This window comes from Drosophila nasuta, chromosome 2L (assembly GCF_023558535.2).
Source record: "Drosophila nasuta strain 15112-1781.00 chromosome 2L, ASM2355853v1, whole genome shotgun sequence".
NCBI lineage: Eukaryota > Metazoa > Arthropoda > Insecta > Diptera > Drosophilidae > Drosophila > Drosophila nasuta.
This window is the reverse complement of record NC_083455.1, coordinates 23,848,631-23,875,970: the sequence shown is the minus strand read 5'-3', so window position 1 is coordinate 23,875,970 and position 27,340 is coordinate 23,848,631. Positions and strand designations below refer to the sequence as shown.

Here is a 27,340-nt window from a genome sequence, read left to right as displayed (position 1 = left end):
AGAATAATAGTACAAAAAGTGATGTACAAAATGTAGAATTTTTGAATCTCGTTTTCATCTTATAATAACAACTTCGATTACAGGCAAATTTGGTCTCGTAAGGAAAGTTAACAAATTACAACGAACGATAGATGGCGCCAGCGATTAAATTAAACTGCCTTGAAATTTAGTTGTCTAATTAGCAATTTGTGTTATAGAAGCAATTGGCACACTACTTAAATGTATATAAAGTTAGTTTAGAAATTACCTTCTGACTTGCCTTTTACTTTAATAAACAACACAATTTATTTATGTATTATATTGAGCTGGTATTAAATATTAAATTTAATTTACAGAAAAGAGAATGCTGGCTGCCTTCGACTAAAAAAAACAGAATTTAAATCCCAACTTCTTTTATTACATGTCTAAGATTTAAACTCAATTCTTTTAAGTAGTATCAACGTTTTGTTAATGACTTTTGATTGGTCATAAATATTATACATAGTACTTAACATAACATAAGTAGTATATCAAAATTTCATCTCTCACATTGCCATTCTTTCAAGCACTAAAGAAACTTTCGACTTTTATATATTTAATGGCCACAAATTGTCAGTACTTTCGCCCAAGCATAACGCATATTAAATATTAATGAGCAGCGTCTGCAATTTTATGGCATGCGGCATGCGGCAGTCGCGTAACCTTTAACCTCGAGTTCAACTCTTTAATACGCACACACATAAAGCAGCACAAAAAATAACATTTCGACATACTTTAAAGGCAGACATTACACTGCGAAATCGATTATTGATTTCACTGGCTGGCAAAATTCGCAGCTGGCAGCCTAGTTTGGCGGCGAAAAGGAAAATCAGGAAAAACGCAAAACGAAAAACGAAAAAGGACACAAAACAAACACAGCGAATGGCTGGGCAAAAAAAGAATGGAAGAAGGAAAATAAACTGAAGAGGGGAAAAAAAAGGAAACCGGCAACTGGCGCCCGCAAATGAAGGGCGAAATTGGTTTGGTTTTTGCATGTGAATTTCACACAAAATCAACAAGTTGCCATCGGTTCGATGAATGGAACAAAGCAGGAACAGAGTAGGGAGGGAGTGTAGGGAGAGTGTAGGGGAGTGTAGGGAGAACCGTACTCGGTGTTCGGTGGAAGCCAGCAGACGGCAGGCAGACAACGCTTGGCAACTCCCAGTCTCAGTCTCCTTTTGCTCACGCACACGAATCCCAGAGTCGAGAGGGTGTAAGTGAGTGTGTGTGTGTGTGTGAATGTTGAGCATGTCTATGGGAGGAAAGAGGGAGAGAGAGAGGGGGGAACTGGGCGACAGGCAACATTAAAACGTGAAAAAAATCGCTAGCTATTTGGGGTTTTTCGCCAAAAGGAAACTGAAACCGAACTGCTAGAAAAACAATTTTTCCTCAACTTTTTGCCGTTGCCGTTGTTGTTGTTGCTTTTGTCTTTTTTGCGACACCGTGCCCCACAATACTGCCTTCTCTTGCCACCCTCTACCCTCTGACCCTCAACTCAGCACGTTTGCGTGGCCTTTGCCTTTGCCACTGCTGCTGCCACACGGCGAGGCATGCGAATTTAATTCCTCGATTTTGCTGCGGCCTTGCCCTAGTCCCACTTGAGTCTGTCTCTCTGTCTGCCTGCCTCTCTCCCCCCCCCTCTGTCTCTTCCTCCGAGTGTGTGTGTGGGAGGCAAAGGCTGTCTGGCTGTAGGCGTAGGCCGAAGCTGAAGCTAAGAGCTTGCTTGCCACACACATGCAACAAGCTGAGGAGATGAAAAACCGTTTTGGCATTTTATTGTCTCACCTTTCGCAGGCCCTTTTTCCAGGCTCACCTGGCGGACAGACGGACGGACAGACAGACGGACGCAAATTGTTCGGCTCTCAACATGAATTACGACGCCCGACGATGCGTCATCAATCAATCAAATGAAAGGGCCACGCATACATTGCGAGTACGTATACGCCCTGTGGGCCCGCCTTCACACTCTCCTCCTCCTCTTCATCATCATCATCATCACCAGCTAACTCTCTTTGCTATCGTTGCGTTTGCTCTGCTGTCGTGTTCTCTGCCTTCCATCAAACACATTTCACACAGAGGCTTGTTCAATTGATCTGTGCTTTTTAGAGCTGCGTTTGGGTTAGGTTCGATACAGATTTGAGTTTAGGTTCAACTTGGGTGTGTTGGGTGTGCTGTGTGTTTGCTCGTCAATCAGCTGGCATGATTGAACGTGTTTATCTTTGTCAATTTTTATCATGAATCACACGTTAAACTCTGTAATTTTATAATGTTGCAATTTGTTCCGATAGCATATTTATTGCCTAGACATTTCAAGTGCCGGTGAATTGCCAATTATAATTCCGACTATTTGGGAGGGTAGAAGGGGATTTTTTTGAGAAAGGTCAGTTTAGAGACTCATTTAAAAGTGAAAATTAATCTTTAGTAAATGGATGTGGATTGGTGTGCATAATAACAATAGAAAAGTAAGTAAGTAGCTTTCTTACTTGTTTAAAACAAAATAATAATAGGAATAAGTTTCGATCTTTGCATACAGTTTATTTATAGTAAAATTACTACGAAAGACTATTCACATTTGCCTTATAACTTTTTAAGAGTGACTTTTGAAATATTCATAAATGAGATCTCAGTTTTGTTAAAGAACTCTTCTATCGCCTTGTCTTGTTAGTATTTCAGTATCTAAATACTTTTTAGTATGCAATATTTTATCTTATTTTGATCATGTTCCCTCTCGTCACTTCTCTATTAATACTTAAGAGTAAAAAGTATAAGTATAATTTAAGACTAGTGCGAATATTTTACCTTTAACTAGTTTAATTACTAATTAATATTATTGACGTATTCATAGTAGAACTATTTAAGACTTTTCCTTTTGCTTTTTTCCTTTTCACTATCACTTCTTTCCAGAATTTAATTAAGTAATGGTTGGTTATACTTTAATATAGTAACTCATTTCAATTTAAATTCCCCCCTCTTTCTGTCGCAATTCATAAAGTAAAGAGCAAGCTATGGTTATCCTGCAGGCACAGCCATCGACTTACAACAGTTTAAAGTTTGTTTTGGCTACTGTTGGCACATGTTGTTGGCAATTCGCGATCGCAATAGAGTCGTAGAGTCGTGCTTTTGGCCACTTTTGACATTCCAATTACCCAATTACCCAACAATAGCAATCGTAGCAATAACAAAGCACAGCTAAAAAGCCACAGCAACAAGTTGAACTAACAAAAGCGAGTGCAACGCGTAGGTTGAATCGATTTCCAATACGTTGTCGATGTCTGCCTCTGTTGCTGTTTGTTGCTGCTGCTGCCTCGTTGATTACCACCAACGATATCACGTTTATTGGAGGCCCCCTGGGGTTAATTGTATCTCCGTCTCGATTGCCAGTTTGTGCCGATTAAGCGATCACCCTTCCCCTTCTTTCCTTCCCTTTCTTTACAGCTGATGGACAGATTAAACGCGTATTTAGATCAAAAGCTGCGGAAAAGGCTTTTGTGTGATTTACGATCGCATTGGCAATAAATCAAGTTAAGATCGCAACGCTTTTTCGGGGCGCCAAATGTGCCGTAAAGTGAGTTTAGTCTTTTACACTTGGCAGCAAGTGTCAGGGGGCATTAGAAGACGTCCACAGTCTACATCTCAGTCTGAGGTAATTTGAGATCTCATCGGAGTTTAACCAAAATTTCAGTAGCGCATAAATTCCATGCCGCTAATCGGAACTTCATAAATGTCAGCAAAAATTGAAGAGCTTCCTCTTCCCCCTCTTTTTTCCCTCTCTTTCTCGCTTAGCAGCTTCCGCGCTTCACTTTTTTTTTGGGTCTCCAAAATTCAGTTATCGGTTTCTCTTTTGTTTTTTGGCCCAACTATTTTGTTGCATCTTGATTTTCGGTTCTTTTTTGGTTTTGCACTTTGATTGGGTGTCGTCTGCGTTCAGTTTGGCGTGAAATGTCCGAGGCAATTACTTGAGCCGATGTCACACTTGATGAACGAGCAGTAAATTTGTGGCATGTGGCTGTGGCTTTCGATGTTGTATCGAATTTCATCAGCACTGCAAACGGGAAGTCGCAGGCAAACAACAAACGCTACATGAATCATCCTTGAAAAGGACAACCGACGATTACGTAGATTTCTATTGTGCAGTTTTGATTTAAGATTTAGCACCAATTTAAATAATTATATTTATCGAATTCTCCAAAGAATTCTGACGAAATAAACACAATACTAATACGAATTATTATCGATGATTACTATAAATCTTTGATTCATATTCCTATACAATTTAAATTATTTTGACTAGTTCTGTCTATAGAGTGAGTCGAGTGTGCTCGACTGTGAAATACCCGCCCTTTGATAATGTCAAAAAAGTGTTAATTTTTCTTAAAATATATTAAATTAATATACTGCAAAAATACCTATATATACACACAGCCTATATTTGGTATATTGATATACAATAGATACTTCAATGCAAATATTATCACGAATAACAACAAAACATTGAGATATTATTCCTAAAATATACCAAATCAATATACTACAAAAATACAAAAAGTTATCAAAAGCTATATTCGGTATATTGATACAGTACTATAATTAAAATATACCATAAATTACAAAAATACCAGATTATCTGACTACCAAACCGAAAAAAATTCATTTTTATACGAATATTAACGAATATTATTGTATTAAACTTCGTGAAATATTCTTCACTATTTAAAAGCCATTCAACAAAATTGTAAATATATAATATATGTCATGATATTGTGAACAGTCTTAATAAAATATGTTAAATATTTTGAAGAAATTTGTCAGAAATATTTAAATATTTTGGAGACTTCTTTGAGTTGAGCAAATTGACAAATTTGTATGCAAAATGTAGGCTATATTTATATAAATATCGCTCTAGAATTCACTGCATAATCTCAAACAAACATGTATAATAACTAATTAGAATCACAAATATTTTATGCATTTTGAAGTCCTCATAATTTAAAGTCAAAAGTCAAGTGGAGGAAATTCTATCATAAAGCTGAACTTTATCCTTACTCAATCAACTGTCAATTGCATTGTCACATTTCGCATTCAAATTAACCTCAATGCGAGCTGCAGTTTGAGGCAGTGCATCAAAAATGAAGTCAGCTTGATGTCTGATGCATGCGTTGCATGCCACATGCCACATGCCACACATGCCACATATGCCTTGCCTGCTGTCCGAGAGCTGTCCTGCATTGTTAATGTCTTCGTTTAGCATTTAATTTAACTGCGGTCATTCAGGGATAAATTGCGAGTTTTTCGCACAGCACAGAATGAGGCCAATGCTTGTTGGTCATCAAGTGTTTGTTTGTTTGCGTTGTGTGTTGACCGTGTGAGTTGTCTCCGTGCTGTTGCACGTTCCACATTTGCCATGTGACGGATTACCAAAAGAGGCCAAAGAGGAGGCGTCCATCGTCTGTGGCATGTGCGGCATGTGGCGTGAAGCATTGCGCCGTTTTGCTCCTGTTGCTGATGGCGCTGCACAACTCATAATTCACCCGGATAACAACACACGAAGTTGCCCAAGGATGAGGAGAAGGAGTTGGAGTTGGAGACGAAGTCAGAGGCTTCTGTTTGCCGTTTGCATTTGCCCGGGACCGACGATTGCTCTGCTGACGTTTTGACACCATTTTCGGTACGATGATATGGCATTCATCTTGACAGGCATAACTGCCGCCTGATGCCTGCCTCGATGCCTCTCCTTCAGGACTCTCTGATGCGCCTCCTGCCTACTGCTTCCTGGTCATGATGATTTACTTTCACCTTACTCTCGCCCTGCGGCTGACTGTCCGTTCTCCTTTGCTCCTCTTGTCCGGCTGTGATGCATTTACGTCATTTACTTGAATGTTGCAACGCATTTTCTGCCACACACACACATATGCACACACGCATGACAACATAACCTCACTTGGCCGCACACGCAAGGACATTTTACAGAGGTGTGGCCAAGGGAGGCAAACTCCTGACTGCCTGCTGCCTGACTGAAACATGTTGCGTCGTCACCAGCAACTGGCTCCAACCAAAAAAATGTCCTTGACACTTAATTCACGCTGCATTAATTCGAACTGAATGAAGTTGTTGTCTCGCGCACAGTGGCACGAAACACTTCAAGGAAACTGAGGTAGAGGAAAATTAGTTAATACTTAAAGTATTAGCAATATGAGCATTACTATTTATTTTATTACATTATTATAGAATCAATTTAGAACTTTCTGATACTTAAATCATTCAGAAATTAGCATTTAAGTTTTTTATATTTTGTAGCATTTAATTTAAAAGTATAAGTTTTATTGCAGTGCATTGTTATGTTTTGCTTACAAATTTTTAAAAATAAAGTAAAAAAGAAAATAAGTAAATTAAACTTTCTTTGCTTTATGGATTTTTGAACCATTTGAACTCTTAAAATATAAGTGAAAAAAGATTCTTATGGAAATGTTGACCAGAAATTTAGCTTTTCAGTAATTACTATTTGGTTTCATACGTTTCAGTATTAGCAACAGACTTAGATTTATAATTGGCATTATCAACTCTATTGTTTATATCATTAATACAGGTATTTATATGGTGTAAAGTCTACGTGTTATTAAAAAAACTATTCAGCATTGATATTATTATTATTATTTGTGTTTGTAAGTTAGATCAAGGTCTTCAGGCTGTCACTGATTAATGGGTACATCTACTTTTGTAGCCACTGTGCTGCCAAACCACTCGAATGGGCCAAAAGGGGCTTCGCAAAACTTTTAACCTCAAAACACTTTTCCAAGGCCCAGGGACGTCTAACCCAAACCCATAAACTACCAGCTCCAACTCCAACTCGAACTCTGGAGAACCCCAGGCAGCAAACCATGTGTCCACACATAAACGCACTGTAATATTGCGACACGATGGAACCAACACATGCGTTAACCGAAAAAAGCTCGTAAATTACTGGACAATGCTGTGAAAGGGGTGCAAGGGGAATGGGTTGAAGGCTGCTGGCAAATATAAACATCAACCTAACAACAACAAGAGCAACAGCAACAACAACAACACTCATCGCTCATGTTGGTGATGATGCATTTTGCGGTCTGTCACACAAAATGCAATTTGACGGAGCTGTGCAAAAACAGTTTTTCAAGCTATCAACCAATTTGGCCACGGCTGCACGCCGGACCAAATGTCCCAATGTCCTGTTGTCCCGTTGTCCTGTCGTCTGACACTCCTCGCTTTTCCCTCAACCTACTTCGACTGCAGAGCCTGGTGCACATGGTGACATGTGAGTGCTACTGAATGCCATATCATGGCGAGGTTCAGCATGACGAGGATGCTCTTGTTGTTGCTGTTGCTGTTAGTTTACTAGGATGTTAGGTGCTGCTGCATTTGTCCACGCACCCACTAAACATTTTTCGCCTGGCTCGTAATTTTTCTGCTGTTGTTCTTGTTGCTGCTGCTGCTGCTGCTGAAGGACACACAACGCAACGCAACGCAACGCAACGAGTCCTGCCTTGGTCCTCTCGCCTGCTGTTGCCCTTTTGGCCATGTTTTTTCAACAGTTCTAATATTTTGTATCTCTCTCTCTGTCTCTGCCTCTCTGTTCTCTCTGTTGTCTGTCTGTCTGTTTTCTAGTGCGTCCTGGACGAGTGTTTATGTTGGCGGATTCATGTCGTCACTGCGTGAAATGTGTGTTTGTTTGTGTGTGTGTGTGTAGAGCAGATGAAACGGGAACAGAACAGTCTCCATTCCATGGCCTGCCTGCCATTGAGCATTGTCCAGGCTAGTTTTGAAATTTATGTAGCGCTCGTGAGTTGGTTTATTTTTTGGTGGGCCACTGCTCAACAGCATGACCATTAACTGCCATTGTCCGAGTGTGTTCATGTCACAGAGACGACAACCAGAGACGGAATGAACGGAGAGCGAAAAGCGAGAAGAGCAGCATGGAATGCCACTGATGGCACTGCTGTTGATGCTCGTAAATGTCAGCTGCGCGTGTTTTCGCCTCGACACTAAATGTCTTCACTGGCAATTACAGCGCACAGTACACTGAGCGAAATGAAGCGAGTAAGAAAACTACTAACGAGTGTGCTCGACTCTGAGATACTCGCTATCCATTTTTAATCAACGCAAAACAGTCGAAAGCGGCATTTTCTTTCCAATATACCTAAATAATATACTGAATATATACTAAAATATGATAAAGGTATATCAAGAACGGTATTTATTTTAAGATACCAAATTAATATACTTAATGTATACTAAAATGTACCAACAGATATTTCGAAAGCGGTTTTTTCTTTGAAAGATGCCAAAATAATATACTGTATATATACTAAAATATATAAAGGTATTTTAAAATACCAAAATAATATACTAAAATATACCAAAAGGTATACTGAAAGCGGACTTTTCTTTGAAAGATATTAAAATATTATACTGAACTTATACTAAAATATGTCAAATGGTATATTTGGTATTAAAATGTGTCATTATACTAAAAGTTGCCACAATAGTATACTAAAACATATCAAAAGGTGTATTTGGTATGTAGATATACCATTGCATTTAAAATATATCGTAAAGTAATAAATTATTGTAGAATTTATAAAACTTGAGTTATTATTCTGTATTCCAAAAACTTTCAAAGCTTTAAAAGTCTTTAGTCTATTAAAAATAATACCTTCAAATAAATAGTATTTAGAAAAATGTTAAATTATAACGGCAACTAAACATACAAAATTAAAAAATGAGTTTCTGTTTTATTCTTCTTGATTTGAGATTCTTTCATCTGTACTAAATCATATTTCTTTTTATATTGAAATCTCTTTTGATAAATGGTTTATATTAAATTATACTGAAATAATTTACTGTAGATTAAATTTTGATACAGAGTGTTTCTTGATATTACATTGTTTCTCTCTCTGTATACATTTATCTATTTTGCTACTTTTTTTTGTAGTGCGCAAATTCAGCTGTCAACTGGTTGCTATAGCTATTTTCTAGCTGAATATCAGTCATCGCACCACAATTAAATAACTGACGAAATGAAACAAGTTGTGTTCGCTTTGCAGCTCGCAAGTTCTTAACTCACAGCTCACACAAATCCGTCAAGAGCTGCTTTTAGCTGACTCAGTGAACTGTGTTCTCGCTGAGTGTCTGATGGCCAGGCCATCAATTTATTGCCGATCATCATGCAATGCGACTGAGACTGCGACTCGCATCGCATCGAATCGTGCTTTCGATTTGGGTTGGGCATCAAACAAATCATGTCCTGTCACAATATTGACGGTTCCTCAGATACGAGTGCTAAAAATACGCTTTCGCTTGAGATTCTTATTACATTTTTTTTTGATGCCGTCGTAAACCTGTAATCAAAGCTGCCTGTTGCATCTTTTGCCTTGATATCCATAACAACAACAGCAGCAACAACAACAGCAACAACGAAAACAACTCAAATAAAAATATGCTAAGCAAAAACATAATTCAAGCCTTGCACTTTTCCCTCTGCTGTGAAGCGAAACTTTGATCTGTTGAATATTTCATGTTGCATAAATTGCCCAAAAGAGCTACTAACAGCAGGATTTCCTCTCCATCTCCTGCTCTGCTCCTTTTTGCTATTTTGCTAGACAAAAAGGCGAATATGAAGTTCCGTTGAGGATGAAAGCGAACTGCAACTGCAACTGAAATGTGCGAGTCGAATGACTGAACAAATTGACGTCATTTTGTTTGGATTTACCATTCTCACATTTACATTTATATTTCACATTCACATTCACATTCACATTGGTCATGAACCATTTTGCAAGTTATGACTACGCCGATTATTGTTACGAGTGTCTTTGATCTATTCACAATGCAAACCACGAATGAGTTCTTAAATTGAAAGAAATTTGTTAATTGTTTGAAAAGATCTAACAAGATTTTTTGTTGTATTTAACATACTATAGTATTTTAACATAATATAGTATTTTAGTTGTTTAAGAACAAGTAACATGGCACATTTTTCTTTTTTTAAATTCTTAATTTTAAATTATTATTCTTTGTTCTATATTATAATAAAATTGAAAAGATTTTATATAATACTCTACAGTATTTTATAATATATTTTAAATTATTTCCAAAGAAATGTTAAGCTCGCAGTTGTATAGACGAATTTATTGATCGTTGATCTATTCACATTGCAAAGATTATTATTACTCTGAATTTGCTACAGGGCCTTTTGCAGTTGACTGTTCTTTTTCTAACATTTTGAAAACACTTTTAAAGGGAATGGTCTTCTCTCAATTCTAGAAAAGAATTATTTGATCATTGATCCATTCACAATGCAATGATTATATATTCTGATTTTGTTAATTGTTTGAAAAGTGGCAACATAGTTCATTACAGTTGTTTCTAATACATTCGAATTTATATCTATAAGCAATATCTATAAATTTAGAGGGTCTTTTGCAATCCAAATTCTTTTCTTTATACCGTAAACGTTTTCTTTGATCTTTGATCGTTGTTCAACGATTATTTATTTCGAAAATTGGTGAGAGTTAAAAAGATGAAGGCATAATTCAGTATAGTATTATCTAATATAATTTGAATAAATTTATAGGGTCTTTAGCAGTCGAATGTACTTCACTTAATTGAACAGAAGGCATCAAACATGTCTTCAGTTCATCTGCTCACAGAGTTGCCTGTCCACCACAGACATGGACGCAGTTAAGCCAATCCCTTCTCTTCGCTCTCTTTCGCATAAGTCTGAAAATATGAGTACTCAAAGTTCTCTCTCCCTGCTCTTCAGTGATGAAAAACAAAAGTGAATTTGGTGAAAATTATCAAATTTACCACAGTTGATTGACTGCACTTGCGATGGGAGCAGATGCAACTGGCAATTGGCAACTGGCAACTTGCAACTGGCAGCTGACCATGCGGCTGACCCAGCCCTGAATCAGCGCCATGACTGTTGCTTCCTTTTGAGTGAGAAGGAAGAGCGGGGGCAAGTTATGTGTGTGTGTGTGTGTGGCACCTCAACGAAATGCCTGACTGCGAAATGAGTGTGTGCCTCGCTCTTGCTGCTGTTGTTGTTGCTGCTGTGGACTCTCCCCTTGGTTTTGGGCTACTAATGGACTTTCGCAATCAGCTGTCAATGCTTCGTGTGGCTATTTATTTTTGCACGCTGCCTGCCAAGTGTCACCGACTTTGCGGCGATTCCATCAATCAATCGCCGTCGAATTATAAATAACCAAAAGCCGACGCTGACCTGATCCCAAGTACCAAGAGCACCAGTTTCTTCACTTCACTTCAGTCACTCAACACACAAACTCAACTCAACAAACTCAACCCTCGGTGACGATTTTGAAAAATTGCCAATCAAAGAAACCGCAGCCAGCAGAGTTTTGCAGCAGTCACGTTGCAGTTGACATCGCAACGAACTTGGACATCAAACAAAGGAAATTTCTCAATTCTCTCTCGCTTTTGTTTCTGTGTGACCAGCAAATGCTTTTCTGATGAATTACACGGTGAATTGTGCATTGACAATTGTCCGTGTCAGGCGGCAAATTGTTTTGTGGGCCACACTTAATTGCCTCCGATTGTTGCCACACATTTCATTTGGCAAAACCTTTTGCCAAAACACTTTTCATCAACGATTTTATTTGATTTTAATGAAACTGCAGCTGATGTGTCAAGGTCAAGGGATGAATTGAGTTGCAACAGCTGTCAAAGATGAATAATTATTAGAAATCGATGCTAATGTTGTGTAAATAACTGTTATGGAAAAAATGTTTGATTTTTTTTTTGGGAGGTCGCCTGATCGATTTCATGAGAAAATCGAATGAGCTGCACTTGACAAGTAAATACTAATAAAATTCCACTTGCTTTCACCACTCCACGGAGCGAGAGACTCTGGCTTATGGCAGCTGCTTATCTGTCAAGTGCAGCGAATCAATCAAAAGCAAATTGAGAAGTGGCCAAAGCTGAACTCGATGATGAGTGTGAGAGAGTCGAAAAATGTATCTGAAAGATACAAACAGCATTACAAAGTCAATGTGTTCGTGCTTGGTCGCATTATCATTTACATCAAATGTACAATTTAAAGTGTCTCTCGATAATGTCAATATCATCATTCAACTTGAGCAACAGTCGGGAGAAGCGAGTTCCAATTCCATCGAACTGTGCCGGATTTCACTCGATTGACAGGCCTTAACCGCAGTCTCCATCTCTTTCTCTCTCCCGCTCTCTCTCTCTGTCTGTCATCTGGAAATCGAAATCAAAATCAAAATCCGCGCAAACAATCGACTGCATTCGCACTCGAATCGAATCGAATCGACTCGAGTCGAGATCGAACCAAGTCACATAGTCACTCAGTCGCAACTCGATGCCATCAATGTCATTATCAATATCAACAACGTGATTGGACACAAAAAAAAACTGGCAAAGGCAAATGCTTAGGCAATGAATTGATCTGGCTCTCAACTCCTCGCTGGCATCGTCATCGTCATCGTCATCGTGTAAACACAGACGCACTAACTGCACTCAATCAAAATTTTGATTATTTTGATATGGTAGGTGCTTCAGACGCCGCTTGCCCATTGATAAAGCTACACACATCCACACAACACAACACAACACAGAGAGGCAAAGCATAACCAAATAACCAAAGCGAACATAAACACACACAACGTATGCAACGGGATGAGTATTTACTCGGGACCCGAGACCCGAGATCCAGGGCCTATAATAACATCGATGCCTAGACCCAAACCACACACTGATCTCCCTCTCCCTCTCTCTCTGCCTCTCTCTCTCTCTCTCTCGCTGCATCTTCTCTTGGGTCTTGTTGCAGCTGCAGCTGCATCTCAATCCGCTTGTCAGCGCAGTATCCATATCCATGATATTCGTGGAAGTTCCACTTGAGCGCCTCAATTGTAAGAGAATACGAATTTAATTGCAGAACACAAACATTACGAACGAAGAGAACGCACCACAAAACTTACAACACTATAGTACAGCAGCGTGAACTTGCCCCATATGGGTGCACACATGGGTGGGGCAGCGTGGCAAAGAGGTTTCAGCGGAAAGAAAATATTTTAGTGTGTTGCTTGCTGCTTGGAGATTCTATTTATGCAACTTGATTATAATTGGATTATGCATAAATTCAGTCAACTCAATGATTACGCAAACGGCAACTAAACGATTCATTGCGGCGCATCTTTTGCGTTAACTAAGTGAACTGCATTCTAAATTAGCAAACAAAATACAAGTTTACAAGAAATCACCTGAAAATTCTAGTCGATTCTTATCTACATATATGTCAAAATTAATGAAATTTTTCGATATTTACACACCAATCTTCTTCATCAAAATTGGGAAATTAAGTGCTATGTACAATTAAAATTGGTTTGCGTTTAGTATTTTTTGATTTCTAAAATTTCTTAAAATAATAATAAAGGTAAAATCTGCTCTACAGAAATATGTACATTTGCATTGTAAAATAATAAATAAAGATAAAATATATCTTTAGAATACAAATTTCATATTATAATTTGTGTATTTAAAAATGGGTTTAACTTACATTTTTCTTTTATGAATAGTCGAGTAGAAAAACTTATTATCATCATTGTATTGAATTGCATTCTCTGAAAATAAAAGAAGTGTAAAATTAGTTTTAGCTTATATAGTAAAATTTTTTATTGTTAAATAATGTTTGAATATTATAGGAAGGAGGAATATATATATTCTTAATCGGCATCAGCAGTTGTAAATGTGTTTGGGATGAGGTAAAAATTATAGAAGTTATTTAAGAAATTCTTTTGTATTACATACAGTCTTCGGTATATTTCAGTATTTTGTGGAATATTTTAAGTATTTTTTTGGAATAAAGTTTTATTGACTCGACTCTAGCTTTCTAACTTGTTATTGATAATAGAGTTTCTTAAAAACTATTGGATATTCCTTATAATAAAATCAATCTAAATTTAAGTTGACTTTAAAGAATATTTATTTTAAGATTCTATGGTAGAAAAATAAAAGTAGCTTTTCTGCTTGATAGATCAGTTTATATGAAACCAATGAAAGTAATGCATTTTATACTCCATATATAAAAGAACTGCTAACCCACATAAAACTGTATCATTGTAAAACCAAACCTAAGTTTGGTTCAAAAGTATTTACATAAACAGTTCATTACATTTCACTTCAGACACAGACATTGAATAAAATGTAGAGTAGATGAATAGAAGAAATAGAAATATAAATAGAAAAGAGAAGTGAGAAAAAGCTCATTAACCTTTATTTGTGTGCTCTCATAACAACTATTTGTGCACTTGAATCACGACGATTCAAAAAAAAAAGACGAAACAGAAAAAGAGTAACCAATGAAGCAAACTCAAGTGCCACAAAAAATAAAATAAAACACAGTCTGGGGATCGGGATCGATAGTCGATGATCTGTCATATGTGGCCCATTGTGTGTGTTTTGGTTTTGGGGTCTGAAAACTCTGAACTTGTTTTTCAGTTTCAGTTTATAGAGTCAAGATCGACATTGGACGTGTGTTTGATTTGTAGTTTTGATTGATTGATTGCTTGACGCGTTGCTTGTTTCTTATTTGAAGTAATGATATTTCGATTTTTGCGACAGCGACAGAGAACCAAGAGAGCGGAGAGAGGGGGAAGGGGAGGGAGATTGAGCGTGATATACAAATTTCTCGATTGGTTCCCACAAATAATGACATTGCGATATTTTACCCAGCAGCAGCGCACGCACAAATTGACAACAGCGCAATGTTGCCACGTCTCACAGTTGTCTTGCAACCTGATTGACAACTCACTGAGAGAGAAAGATGTGGCAAGATCGAAAGAGAGAGAGGGAAAGAGAGAGAGGAAGGAAGGGATCGGTAGTGATCTTTGGTGCGTGACTTAACCCAAAAATAAAAGAGGAAGGAATCTGAATCCTGGCCAGACTAATCAACAATGCATCGATTTAAAAGTGAAGCCTGAAACGCTTTCTGTGAAACGCCGTCAGCTGATGCTGCAGATATCTGCCAGTATATATATATTTTGTATATGTAATACTCCACTCCACTCTCAAGACTCTCTCGCCTGGAATCTGAATCCGCAACTCTGACTTCGATTCGACTTCAGCCTTGTCTCATCGTCGTCGTCGTCTGGCGCTATATCTTTAGCATCTCTGGCCATAAATAAGCGCAGACAGTAGAATGTATCTCGCACAAGGGCCTCAGCTTTAGTCTCAACTCCAGCTTCGACTTCGTTTTTGGTCTGACATACGAGTACGAGGAGTAACCAAGTAGACATCAACTCTTCTCTCTTCTCTTCTCTTCCCTTCCCTCTTTTCAAGTCACGTGCAAGTCAAAGGCGAAGGCGAAGCATTTCGCACTGTCGATGGCAGATTGGCAAAGCTTCTGAAGTTGAGTCTTTTGGGGAGCATGCAAACTACTTTGTAGCACACCCAACAATTGAATCCCGAGTTCCTTAACTTTCACAGTTTCAAATGCGTGAATTGGGACTGGCAAAAGTTGAGTTGAGTTGTGCACGTTATAGTATAACTATAATATTACTTTTGGGGTAAAATAATTATGGTGTAGTACTTTGTTGTTCATTCTATCAGTTTGTATTATGCAAGTTAACTTAATATTTTATAGCAGAGACATTTTGCTAATAAATGCAATGAAATATATGTCGAATTAGAGTATAGATTAGAATGTAATTTATTTATTTACTCTATTTTTATTTAAAAAAAGGTAATTTGAATTAACACAAACTTATTTGTAACGCACTGGCTGCAAAGATAATTTATCACCCAATTATTTAAGTTTAAGTGACGAAATTTGCTAATAAAATGCATATCTAAATTAATAGTTGAAAAAAATGCACTCTATGAAGATCATTAAACATTTTATAATACTTACTTTTAGGGTGATTAATCATAATCTTAAGAAAATGCATTTTAAATGCATGAAAATCATTCAAGTATGATCGATTTTAATGGCTTTCTATCTCTGTAATAACTACGAGATATGATTTGAAATATTGACTATTTTTAAAAGTAAAATACTTTTGGCTTAACTAAAAACTTATATTCTTAAAAGAAGATTATTGACATTCAAGTTGTTTACTTAGTTTTCTATCTGCACAATATCTACACAATCTTACTTGAAATATTGAAATGGGAAGTAGAATACTTTTTATCTAAGCTAATTATTTACATTTATAAAGAGGACTTTATGGTGTTTTAAAAAGATTTTATTTTATAGTGCCTACTAACAATATCTTAACTTAGTTTGAACTTTTTTGGTAGTTGAACTTTCACTTCGTGCGAAATGTTAGTCAGTGACAAAATCAAAGACAAGAGTTCAGTTCTACGAGTACCAATTAGACAAGTTGTTAACAACAACGACGAAATTCAAATCCGAAAATCGTACTCAAATACCAAACCCAAATCCAAATCCAAATCGTATCGGCGGCAAATCCAGTCAGAGTGTGTCTGACAATTTGGCACAGAGAGAAATATCGCAAAATGCCAAACAAAACTCGTGAACTGTCAACATGAAGCGCTAAAGCTGGAGTCGAAGTCGAAGTTGGAGTTGAAGTTGGGTTTGCGTGTATGTCGCTTGGCTCATATCAGTCAAGAGGAATCTCTTCTTTGGGGCACAGAGAACACAAGCAGACAAACACCAAACTGAGACTGAGACTGAGACAGAGATTTGGGACTGGGATTGGGATTGAGATTGGGTTTGTAGTTGGAGCTGGCAATTATTTACATTAACACGATCACAACTCAGAGACACTGCACATGCATCATCGTATGTTGTGTTCTGTGTGTGTGTGCGATGTCGATCGCTGATCGCAGACAGCCAGAGCTCAGAGCTCTTCCTTGGGTCGGTCTTCGACTTGGTCTTGTATGCATATTAATTTATTGGAATCATGTTAGTGAGTCGATATTGATACAAATCCATTTTCGATCGCGCTGCTGCGATACCACACTGTTTGTTTGCAGCACTTACAACAAGGCAGCAGCACATCTGAATTCTTAACTGGGCGCATGCTGTGGCACAGCAGACAGGAGGCAGCAACAACAACAACGCACACACACACTCGATTCTGCTACCAAGTGCATTTCCCCCTCGACTGCCCCCGCAAATTGCATGCAACGCGATCGTATTGAGCTTTAATCGCCTGGTCTTAGGACCAAGGCTATATCATGCAATGTGCAGACGGAGTGGACAAGCATCGGACACGATCGAACAGATTGGACAACCTCAAGCAGACAAAACAGCTAAACGGGAAGCAGAAGCTGCAACTGCAACAGCAACTGCAACAGCAGCTGCTGCTGCTGCATGCCACATTTGATGGTTGCTGTTTTCTAATTAAATTGAATCGATTAAACATTTGATTTACTGCTGCACACACACACATACGACTAGCTCGTCATTAATCCAACAAGAGATTCGCCAGGCGATTTCAGTTCGTAAATTCAACTGAAACATAGTACAGCAAATAGTTAACAGAGCTAAGCTAAGCTGCAGCTGAGAAAAAGTCTTGGAAAGTAATTCAACAGAAGCTGCAACTTTCGACTGTTGGGTTGGATTCTTTTGATGATTACTAAGAGAAATAAAAAGAACTAACCTCATCTAAAAATGTACACGCCAAGCCTCTAAATGATTTCTTCAGACCGAAGGTAACCAAAAAATAAACTTTCTAAGGATTCTTTCATTTTATAAGTCAGCCAAAGCAACTAAGACTCGTAATAGTCGTTTTTGCCCGGATCGAATGAGAGAATCGAAAATAATACTATCGAATTCATTTTTTTGAATACTTGACCAGATAAATTCTATTCGTGTGCTAATATACAAATGTGGAATATAGAGATTTTTATCTCAAAGCTTTTCTCTTAACAATTTGAAAATTAGTTAATGAAAAAATGTAGCAAAGATAAACTGAGAGATGGCTCTATTAAAAGCTTAAGAAATATGGATAGAAATAACAACTATGGATGTTTATCAAACTTAATAAAGTATTAAAAAAGATAATACTACAACCCATAAGCTAGAATTAAAAATTTGTCAAACCTAATCAAGTATTAAAAAACTCAATACTACAACACTAAAAGTTCATCTTATTAGTCAATTTACAAAGAGTAATAAAAAAGTTAAAACTCTTTGCTCATTTTCTGTACCACATCTGGAGTGTTCTCATGCGCTTGATCTTCTTCTGTATCTGCAGAATGGCATACATGAGAGCCTCAGCTGTGGGTGGACAACCAGGCACATAGACATCGACTGGGATAATGCGATCACAGCCACGCACAACCGAATAGGAGTAGTGATAGTAGCCACCGCCATTGGCACAGCTGCCCATGGAGATGACCCAGCGTGGTTCCGGCATCTGATCGTAGATCTTGCGCAAAGCTGGCGCCATTTTGTTGGTCAAGGTGCCGGCGACAATCAGCAGATCCGTTTGCCTGGGCGATGCACGAAACACAACGCCAAAGCGATCCATATCATAGCGAGGCGCTGCAATGTGCATCATCTCCACAGCACAACAGGCCAGGCCAAAGGTCATAGGCCACAGCGATCCTTTGCGTCCCCAGTTCAAGAGATCATCGAGACGGGTCAAAGACCATTCAGTCCATCCGATTTGATTGCGACCAAAGGGCGAATAACCCTTCGTTGGTGGCACTCCGCATTTGTCCACATCGTGCATGGTTTTTTGTTGCCGCATCAATTGGAAGTTGACCAAAGGCTGAAGCTTGGTTGTAGTTGTAGCTTTGCCTGCAGCGCGATACAGTTTAGCCATGGATAACATCTTCAGATTGTTGAAATGAACGAAATTTGTCGAGATTATCGCTTCTCTTTAAAGTAAAATTTACTGAATTGCTTTCAATTTCTTTCCTTGAACAATTTCAGATGTCAACTGAGCTATGAACAATTTGTATTTTTTCAACACTTGTTTACTGTGTTAAAAAGTGTACTTTACTTTGCAGTAATCGATTGAATATTATCGTTGAGCAGCTATGACAACCTTGGCATAGATAATAGCTAAAATATTTTGACAATCTTACACGATCAAAAAGATTTGAAAGAAATAGATTAGAAGAAGTTTATTCATTCATAAACTAGATGAACTTTCTAACAAACTAGACCAGCTTGAAAACTTGTTGATAATATTGTTGCGATAATATTGTTGAGAAGAATACAGTGAAGTGATCCTTAAAATCTGTCTTCTAATCTTTAGATTAAAAGGTGTGCAAATGCACTTCATAATTTTCAAGAATAGTAGCAGGGGTCTACAGTCGGTTTTTTTCAATAGATGGGTCATGGCAACTAATTGATAAATATACGAAAGAATATTATCGATGAGATCGATAACCTTGACGATAAAGTTAATTTTGTAAATCTTTGTTTATATCTTCAGATTAACTCTGATGCTAATACCATAAATTATGGAAGGAACTTACTAAATTTCTTGAGTCAAAAGCATAAATATGAAATTTATTTATATCTTTAGCTGAAAGAACTTCAATCCTTAAGCTTGCAATATAATGCTTTAGCTTCAACTTTATCCTCGTCATCATCACACATCACTGTGTTGACAAATGACGAACTGAAAGTTCCACAAACTTCTCATTTTCAGGGGGTCAGTAAGACGTAAGACGAAAGAGGACTTTTAATCATTCCGTTCGCGTCATGTCGCACTAATAGCCTCAATTAATTCGTGAAACATTTTCGTGGCATGATGATTTTGTGGTGATGGTGAAATATGAACAAATGGTAGCCTTAACAAATTTATAGAGATTGTTGTTTACGAATGTCTTTGGTCTAATGGATACAAGTTATCACTGGGTAAAAAGAGAGAGTATAAAAAATAAGTAAATTGACTTTTTTTATATTTGCCATTTCGAACGAAAACCTACATAAGAGTAATCGCTTAGAAATATATGGATTACCTAATGCATATTCTACCAAAAATATGTTTATTAATTACTATCATAAATATGATATAAAACCTTTATGAAAATGCATCTTGCTCTCGTTGTCTATTTGTTGTCATTCTACCGCTTTTATTAATTCTTATTCAAAAGTTAACTACATTTGAAAAACAATATTAACGATCTTGTGCCCATCCCTGTTAAAGAGCGCAAATTGAAGTAAAGTGTAATAGTAATTAAATAAATGTTCGATGTAATTGGGAAAGATCGATTTAGTTTCTTTTTACATGATCTACATTAATTAAGAACTCATTTTTGCTTCTCAAAATTTAACGATCGCGGCATTACACCGAGACATGCATGCGCCTGCTGTTCCATGAAAATTTGATCTTCGGTTTTTCCGAAAGCAACACGAGCCCATTTTGGATCTAACAGATGATTGCTAGATGAGCCACGAAGCCGATGATAATATGGCCGATTCTCTTTTTTGCCCTCATCGAAAAGCAGATCCTTACCGACGCATAGCGAATCTTTCATAATGTTGCTTGGCGAAAAATGTGCTGGCGATTGCTCCGATGATAAAAATTTACTTGGTGTTTCGGTTTCGAATGGTAAAGTTTTCTTTCCATATTGTAAGTTATAGCCCCAATTAGGAAGCAATGATTTACTTGTACGCTTTGGCGCTGGGGAATGTCCGCTTCTGTATGCAAGTGAATTGGAACACTCAAGATCCGAGCGATCGTTGCGTTCAGTGTTTTCGACACCTTTGCTGTTCTTGCTAAGCTCTGAATCATTCATCTGCTCCTCGTTGATAATTTCGGCCAGATCCTCAACCAGACTCGACGGGCTTGAGGGAATATAGGAGCGTCCAATGGCAGCGAGAGCATTCTTTAACGGAGTTGGCGTCCGCAGCCCAACAATACCTGCAGAGGGAATAGTGTACAGTATTCTTAAGCTGTTCTACAATCTGTCTGCTTTTAAAAGCATTTATTCAATTGGATAATTTAATCGTTTTATAGATTATCATTATGACTGTACTCACTTTTATGAGGTGTTTCAATGCCAACGGGCGTGCTAGCGCGCAAGTTCACATCTTCGAATGTGGTCAGACAGGGTGACCTAAGGAATTGACTCGGCGAAAAGGGTAATGATTTGAATGGCGTTATAACTTGCGATTTGGGCAGCTTGTTTTTATATTCGCTCTTGAGTTCAACATACGGATGTTGTGTCGTTGCCAGCCCATTGTCGACAGCAGCATTTTGCTTGCGGGATCGCTTCAAGATATTGGGTGTTGGTCTGGGGCCCAGCTTTAGATCCGTGTATTGCAAAAACGATTGCGCCGAAGCTGATATCGATACCAGTCCATGGCCAGCCTGTTGTTGTTGCTGCTGCTGTTGTTGTGGCTTGGCACCAATGCCGCCTATGCCACCGGATTTGATCAAAGTGACGAGATGCGTGCGAGAGCTTTTCAAATCGCCCGTTGTTAGCGTATTCACCGATCGTTGCTCAACATTATATTTACGACGCAATGTCGAGTTCCAATGATTTTTAATCGCATTATCTGCGCGTCCTGGCAAAAGTTTCGCAATCTTTGTCCACTGATTTCCCAGCTTGATGTGAGCATTGTAAATGATCTTATCCTCCTCCTTGGTCCAAGCGGTCTTCTTGATATTGGGATCAAGGTGATTGCGCCAACGTTCCCGACACTGTTTGCCATTGCGACCATTCACAAATCGCGCAATTAGTGCCCACTTCTTGGTCCCAAAACGTTGCACCATTTCAATAACTTTCTCATCCTCATCGCGAGTCCACAGGCCTTTGATGAGCCTCGGATTAATCACTTTGGCCCAACGCTGCTGGACTTGTTGCTTAAGCCGATCTTTAAAGTGTGTGCCAATAATGTCCCAGCGTTCACCGTGTTTCTCCACCAACGATTTGAGCAAAACATCTTCGGACTTCGACCAACGCTTGCCAAAACAACAGTTTGAACGTCTAGTCGTCGCAATCTTTGATGTCTGTGTCTGCAGCTGAAGGTGAATTGTTTTACCCCTTGCCAATTGTCCATCATTATCGTCGTCATCATCATCACCATCTTCGTCATCACCGTGAGTATCGACAGCAAAGTCTGCCTCCAGTTTTGCTTCTTCTTCTTCTTTGTTTTTTAAATGATGATCGGCTACTTCGTGGCCGTCCTTTTCACGATCGCTATATTCAGATGCTTCGGAGTCCTCCGAAATAAATTCCAAATCCTCATCGCCAAGATTAGCGTTACCCACACTGTCTGCCATGCTGTGTGAGTGTCTGCTTACGACTTTCGTGGCGATCAGAAATAAAAGATTTCAGTGCGCAACGTGCAGTCGCCGAAATTTCTAGTGTAAAAATGAACGTGTCCACGACAGTACAAACTAGAGGTAGAGAACTATCGATCGCACTATCTATGTATGTATTTCTATCGACAAAATATCGATATTTACTTGTATCGAATAACTTCCCTCAAAAGTTCGTACCCTTAATTGGAGCGTCTTCCATCACTAACATTGTTAAATTCGCTAGTCTCGAAGATCGTGTGCAATCCAATAGCGTTGACCGCTCAATGTAAACGGATTGCGAATGAACAGTAGTCCAGGATGATTTGACAGTTGATAACCACGGCTGCCACTTTTGGTGCAAATGTAAATGTAAATGTACTGGTACATTTTTTATGCGTTGGTACATTGGATCACTTTTTTTTTAATTTTGGTACATTTGGAAATACATACATATGCCTTCTCTAGTATTTCAATTTGTATGAAATTTTATGTTCACACATATTATTTTAACAAATGGCTCTATTCCACCAGACACAAATTTTGTATCAGTTGGAAATTAAACCATGACTAACCCTGAAAAAAATTGCATACAGTCGATTTGCGATCTATCCTGTCAATTAATTGGCAATTGCAATTGAGAAAATATTATATGTATGTATGCGCCAATGTAAGGTCTATCACAACGTAAACAGTTATATATTGTGAATTACAATTTGTGAAATACAAAAAATCATTCGTGAAAAAATTTGTGGTATATTTTTGATAAAATTGGTACAAATATTATTGGAATGGCAACCGTGCTTACATTATGCCAACTGTGAGATGTAATTTTATTTTCTTCGTAAAAGTCAACGTCAATCACATCTTGTAGGTCGGGTGGGGGGTTTTTTGTTTTTATATTGCTGGAACGCTTGCTGAACATTTTGCAAATCTTTTTTTGTAATCACAATAAACTCTCATATCTCTGAGTAGCTAGTTATGAGAGCGGGTGATTGCTATCGATTCTTAATCGGACTTCTCGGCTTTTTTGGTATATTCCAACTGTGTTGAAATGTACATTTTTTAAATAATGAAGAAAACGGGTGTGGCACTTTTTGGGGGCAAACAATCTATAAAAATTATAGCATCAAATCACAAAAATTCCATTCCCAAGAGAGAGAGAGGGGAAGAGGGAAGCAGCGACAATGACAAACACGACACGTTGACGTCTGAGTCCAAGTGGAGAGTTGCTTGTCGTTGTTTTAGTTGTTGCTGCAGCAGTTGCTGCTGTTGTTTTTGTTGTTGTTGTTGTTGCTGTTGTATGCCTAAGCATGCTGGGCATGTCAACAAGCGACTCGAAGCCTGTTCGAAGCCTGCAACTGCCAATGGACCCAGCAACAAGTCAACGCGCGCTGACAGCAACATGAGCGCAACAGCAACATCAGCAGCAACCAAAACAGCAACAACAACAACAACGTGAAACGAGACGAAGCGCTGAACGATCGTCGATGATTGGGATTGAGATCGGCATCTCGGCATCGGCATTGGGATCGGAATCAGCAGCAGTTGGAGTATTGCTGTTGCTCTGCTGGTTGCTGGTTGCTGTTGCTATTGCTCTGACTGCTGTTGCTGTTGCTGCTGCTGTTGTGGTTGCTCATCTTCATCGCACGCACTGAGACACACAAACCGCGTGTGTTTTTGTCGCAAATCGCGAGATTGCGATCTCATTAAAGCGAATTATTTGTGTTGCTGCTTATGTTCGAGCCTGTTGCATCTCTCACTCGCTCTCCCAACAGCAACAGCAGCAACAGCAGCAACAACAGCAACAACTTGAACAGCAGCAATGCCAATACAAATACCAATAAGAGCAACAGATTCTCCAGCAAACAGATCTCAGATTCAGGAGCAGGCAATGCCATTGGGTTTGCTCTCACTCGATTCGGTTGCTGCTGCATTCGTGATTGTTATCGCAACAACAACAAAGCTGTTGCTGTGTTGCTCTGCAGTCGCCGATTTGCCAATCGTTTAGGCTACCATTCCCCCAATTGCTGTTGCTCTTGCTGTTGCTTCAGCGAGTAAAATGTGCGATTAACGCTTGCTGCCATCGAAATAATTTATGCTCAGCCCGTTGTCAATAAGTTTTAGGGTTGTCACCCATTCCCCGTGTCACACGATCGCCTCGCCAGCAACAAACTCTAAATTATGCCCAACACTTGAACTTTGACTAGCCAAATGCCCAGCCTCAGTTTCTGCCTTAAGGCCAATCCCACAGCTTTGAACAACATTCCCTTTTTTTTTGCCTAACTTGGCTAGAACTATGTTTGATCATTATTTATAGATCAGTGCAAGATCAGTTAAGCCACGGGGATTAATGAAGTGAGAAAACGGCATGGAAAAGTTTATTGAAAAATTGTGAGATACTCGCAATAATCTGCGATCAACATTTTAACATTATTTAGGCACTGATAAATGATGTTAAACTATTTGCTAAGTACAGGAAGAAGTCTAAAGGAGTTGACTTAACTCCCTTTCAAATTTATGACATATATTTTTAAATTTTTGAATAATGATAAATAAGTCATGGATCAGAATTAATCAATTTAATGAATGAGTTGATATGACCCCAGAAATATGATTCACTTTGAACAAAATTGAATGTTAACCTACGAAAACCTTTGCAGACTAATCTTCAACATTAGTTCCTTTTCAAATTTACTTAGTACTTAAAGGAGTTTTAAAATGTTATAAAGAAAATGCCAAATTTGTCCTTTAACTGAACTGTTTTTTGTAATAATCAATGAAGGTAAATACTATATATAAATTCCCCATTATTAATTAATTCCCCATTATACTTTAGTCCAATCCTTAATGACAATATGAATATTGAAAGCTTCATCTTTAACGTATTTAGTTGTCTATTCATAAATTTGAAAACTAATTATTAAAAATCACAGACTAGCGACCAAAAAAAAATAGTTAAAACGTTCAACCAAATAAATGTTGTATTCTTTCAAATACATTCATGGCTTCATCTTTCGCCTACTCGCTTTTCTGGTCAGCTTAATTTATAGCAATTTATTAATAGCGTAAGGTAATGCTTTGATTTACCTTCTGACACATGATGGCCTAAAACCTTTGAGAGTCGAGCGAGAAGCAGAAGACATCAATTCAGATGTTGCTCCTGTGTGTCAGCAGCCACAACAGATGAGTTTGGTCGTAGAAAAGCAGAAGCAACATTTTGTGTTTCGTCCCGGGAGTCTAATCAGTTGGTAATTTGAAGGGCACAGCGAGTGATAGCGAAGCATCAGAGATGCTTCACCAACTCTGCTTGTGACTTATTGCAGGTGACTTTTTTTCAGGGGTTTGTGGTTGCTGGATGAGTCAGCCCTTTCGCATTTTAAGGACTTGGTCATTTGTCCGCTAGCCGGACATTTCGGGTGTGGCGAATAAATGAATGGAGAGTGATTTGGTGGGAAGAATCCTTGGAGAATTTCCGAGATTTGCAACGCTTGATGGATGAGCAAAGCAGCGAAAAACTGGACAAAAATCCATTGGCAACGTGTCTTCCGGCTGATCAATTTGCTTTATTGATAATAAATTTAATTGTATGTTTGGGATGCGCATTTAAATATTTAGTTTAAATCGGAATTGAAATATCGCGTTGCGAGCGCGTTGAGAGATTTATGCGTTTGCATCAAACTGTGAGATTAATTGCCAACCAATTGAGAAGCAAGAAAATACAGCTGAAGTGTAAACACGCGGACCCGACAGCATAAATATTGATAAATACTTTTCAGTTCAGCTCAGTTTTTGGACTTTTCCCTTTGGCAATTAAGTATTTTCTGAGCATTTGCCGCATTCAATTGTAATTAGGCGCTAGATTTAAGGCTGCTGTGTGGCATTCCGCCAACGTTTCCCCAAAAATGGGAATCTGCCCCGTTCTCCATATTTGCTCGCTCTCTTTTCTCTATCAGTCTCTGGGATTGTCGACGAATTCCGATATCGTTTTCGGATTCGGATTCCGTTGCACGTGTCCTAAAACCTGTTGTTGTTGTTGTTGTTGCTACTGCTGCCTGTTGCATGTGGCATGTTGCATGCTGCCGTTGCACATGCGTGGCTAGTTTGACTTTGGCTAGTTTTCTATTAATTACACTGATTTATGTGCTCATTGTCCATTGTTGCTGCCGCTGGCCACTCACTAAACAGTCCTCCTCCTCGCTCTCTCCCTTCCTCTCTATCTCTATCTCTCCCTCTCTCTGTCCCTCTTCCTTGCCACGCTTTCTGCCTACTCCCCTGCTCGGATTTTAATGGATCGTTGCATCAGACAAAAGAAAAAAGAAAAGAAATTCGGCAATATTTGTGCCTACCCATCTGACCATTGTTATCGTCGTCTTTCGACTTCACTTGATTATAATACTTGCATCCGATACTCGAATCTACATAGATGCTTTGATAAATAAGGAGTTACTCACCCACAGCTTTGAGCGCCTTCAACTGCAAAGAAAAATAGAGAAACACACAATAATTAGTAAGTCTATTAAATCTTCAACAAAATCAAAATCAATTTATTATAATAAGCATAATAACTACTTTTTTTGTCAAAATTATTATAAAAATAAATATATTGTATAAATATCAAAAGAAAAATATGAATATTAGTAAATTGTTTTTAATATTCTCAAATAAAAAATATAGGTCTCTGACACCTAAAAGTGAAATTGAAATGAAATTCGAGTGGAAGTGTTTTCTGTGGCACTCCTTTATAAATAAATGTAATTTCTCATAACAAAATACAATATTTAAAAATAAATAATTTTATTTCCCCATAATATAAATTGGGTTCAGCATAAATAGGAAAATACAAATATGCTTCACACTTTGTTAAACTATTTTATAATACAAATTATATTTCGATTTTTTCAGAATTTGAATTTTTTTAAATTCTACACATTAAAATCAAACTAAATATTCATTTTCGAATAAGTCACAAAATAAATGGTATCAAATGGGTTGAAATATCTTGTACTATCTTCAAATTTATCACTTTATCATTGAACGAATTTAATTTTCAAAAATATTCTACCATTTAATACCCTTAA

The 27,340-nt window shown here is 38.0% G+C and overlaps 2 protein-coding genes and 1 long non-coding RNA gene across 3 annotated transcripts in view; all 3 read right to left on the bottom strand.

Moving 5' to 3' along the window:
* LOC132789891 (uncharacterized) overlaps positions 1-27,340 on the bottom strand; it is a 100,908-nt gene that overhangs the window by 49,166 nt on the left and 24,402 nt on the right. The window contains exons 2-3 of the long non-coding RNA XR_009632746.1: positions 26,714-26,735; positions 13,583-13,646 (exon numbers count right to left, since the gene is read on the bottom strand). This is a non-coding gene — a long non-coding RNA (uncharacterized LOC132789891). The remainder of the gene's footprint in view (positions 1-13,582; positions 13,647-26,713; positions 26,736-27,340) is intronic.
* On the bottom strand, positions 18,130-18,997 carry LOC132792588 (NADH-quinone oxidoreductase subunit B 2-like). The gene has a single exon (XM_060802020.1). The coding sequence runs from the start codon at positions 18,828-18,830 to the stop codon at positions 18,189-18,191; it is 642 nt and encodes a 213-aa protein (XP_060658003.1). The 5' UTR covers positions 18,831-18,997; the 3' UTR covers positions 18,130-18,188.
* On the bottom strand, positions 20,233-22,241 carry LOC132799005 (myb protein-like). The gene is made up of 2 exons (XM_060811108.1): positions 20,996-22,241; positions 20,233-20,876 (listed from the first exon to the last, which is right to left on the bottom strand). The coding sequence occupies exons 1-2, from the start codon at positions 22,239-22,241 to the stop codon at positions 20,263-20,265; spliced, it is 1,860 nt and encodes a 619-aa protein (XP_060667091.1). The 3' UTR covers positions 20,233-20,262.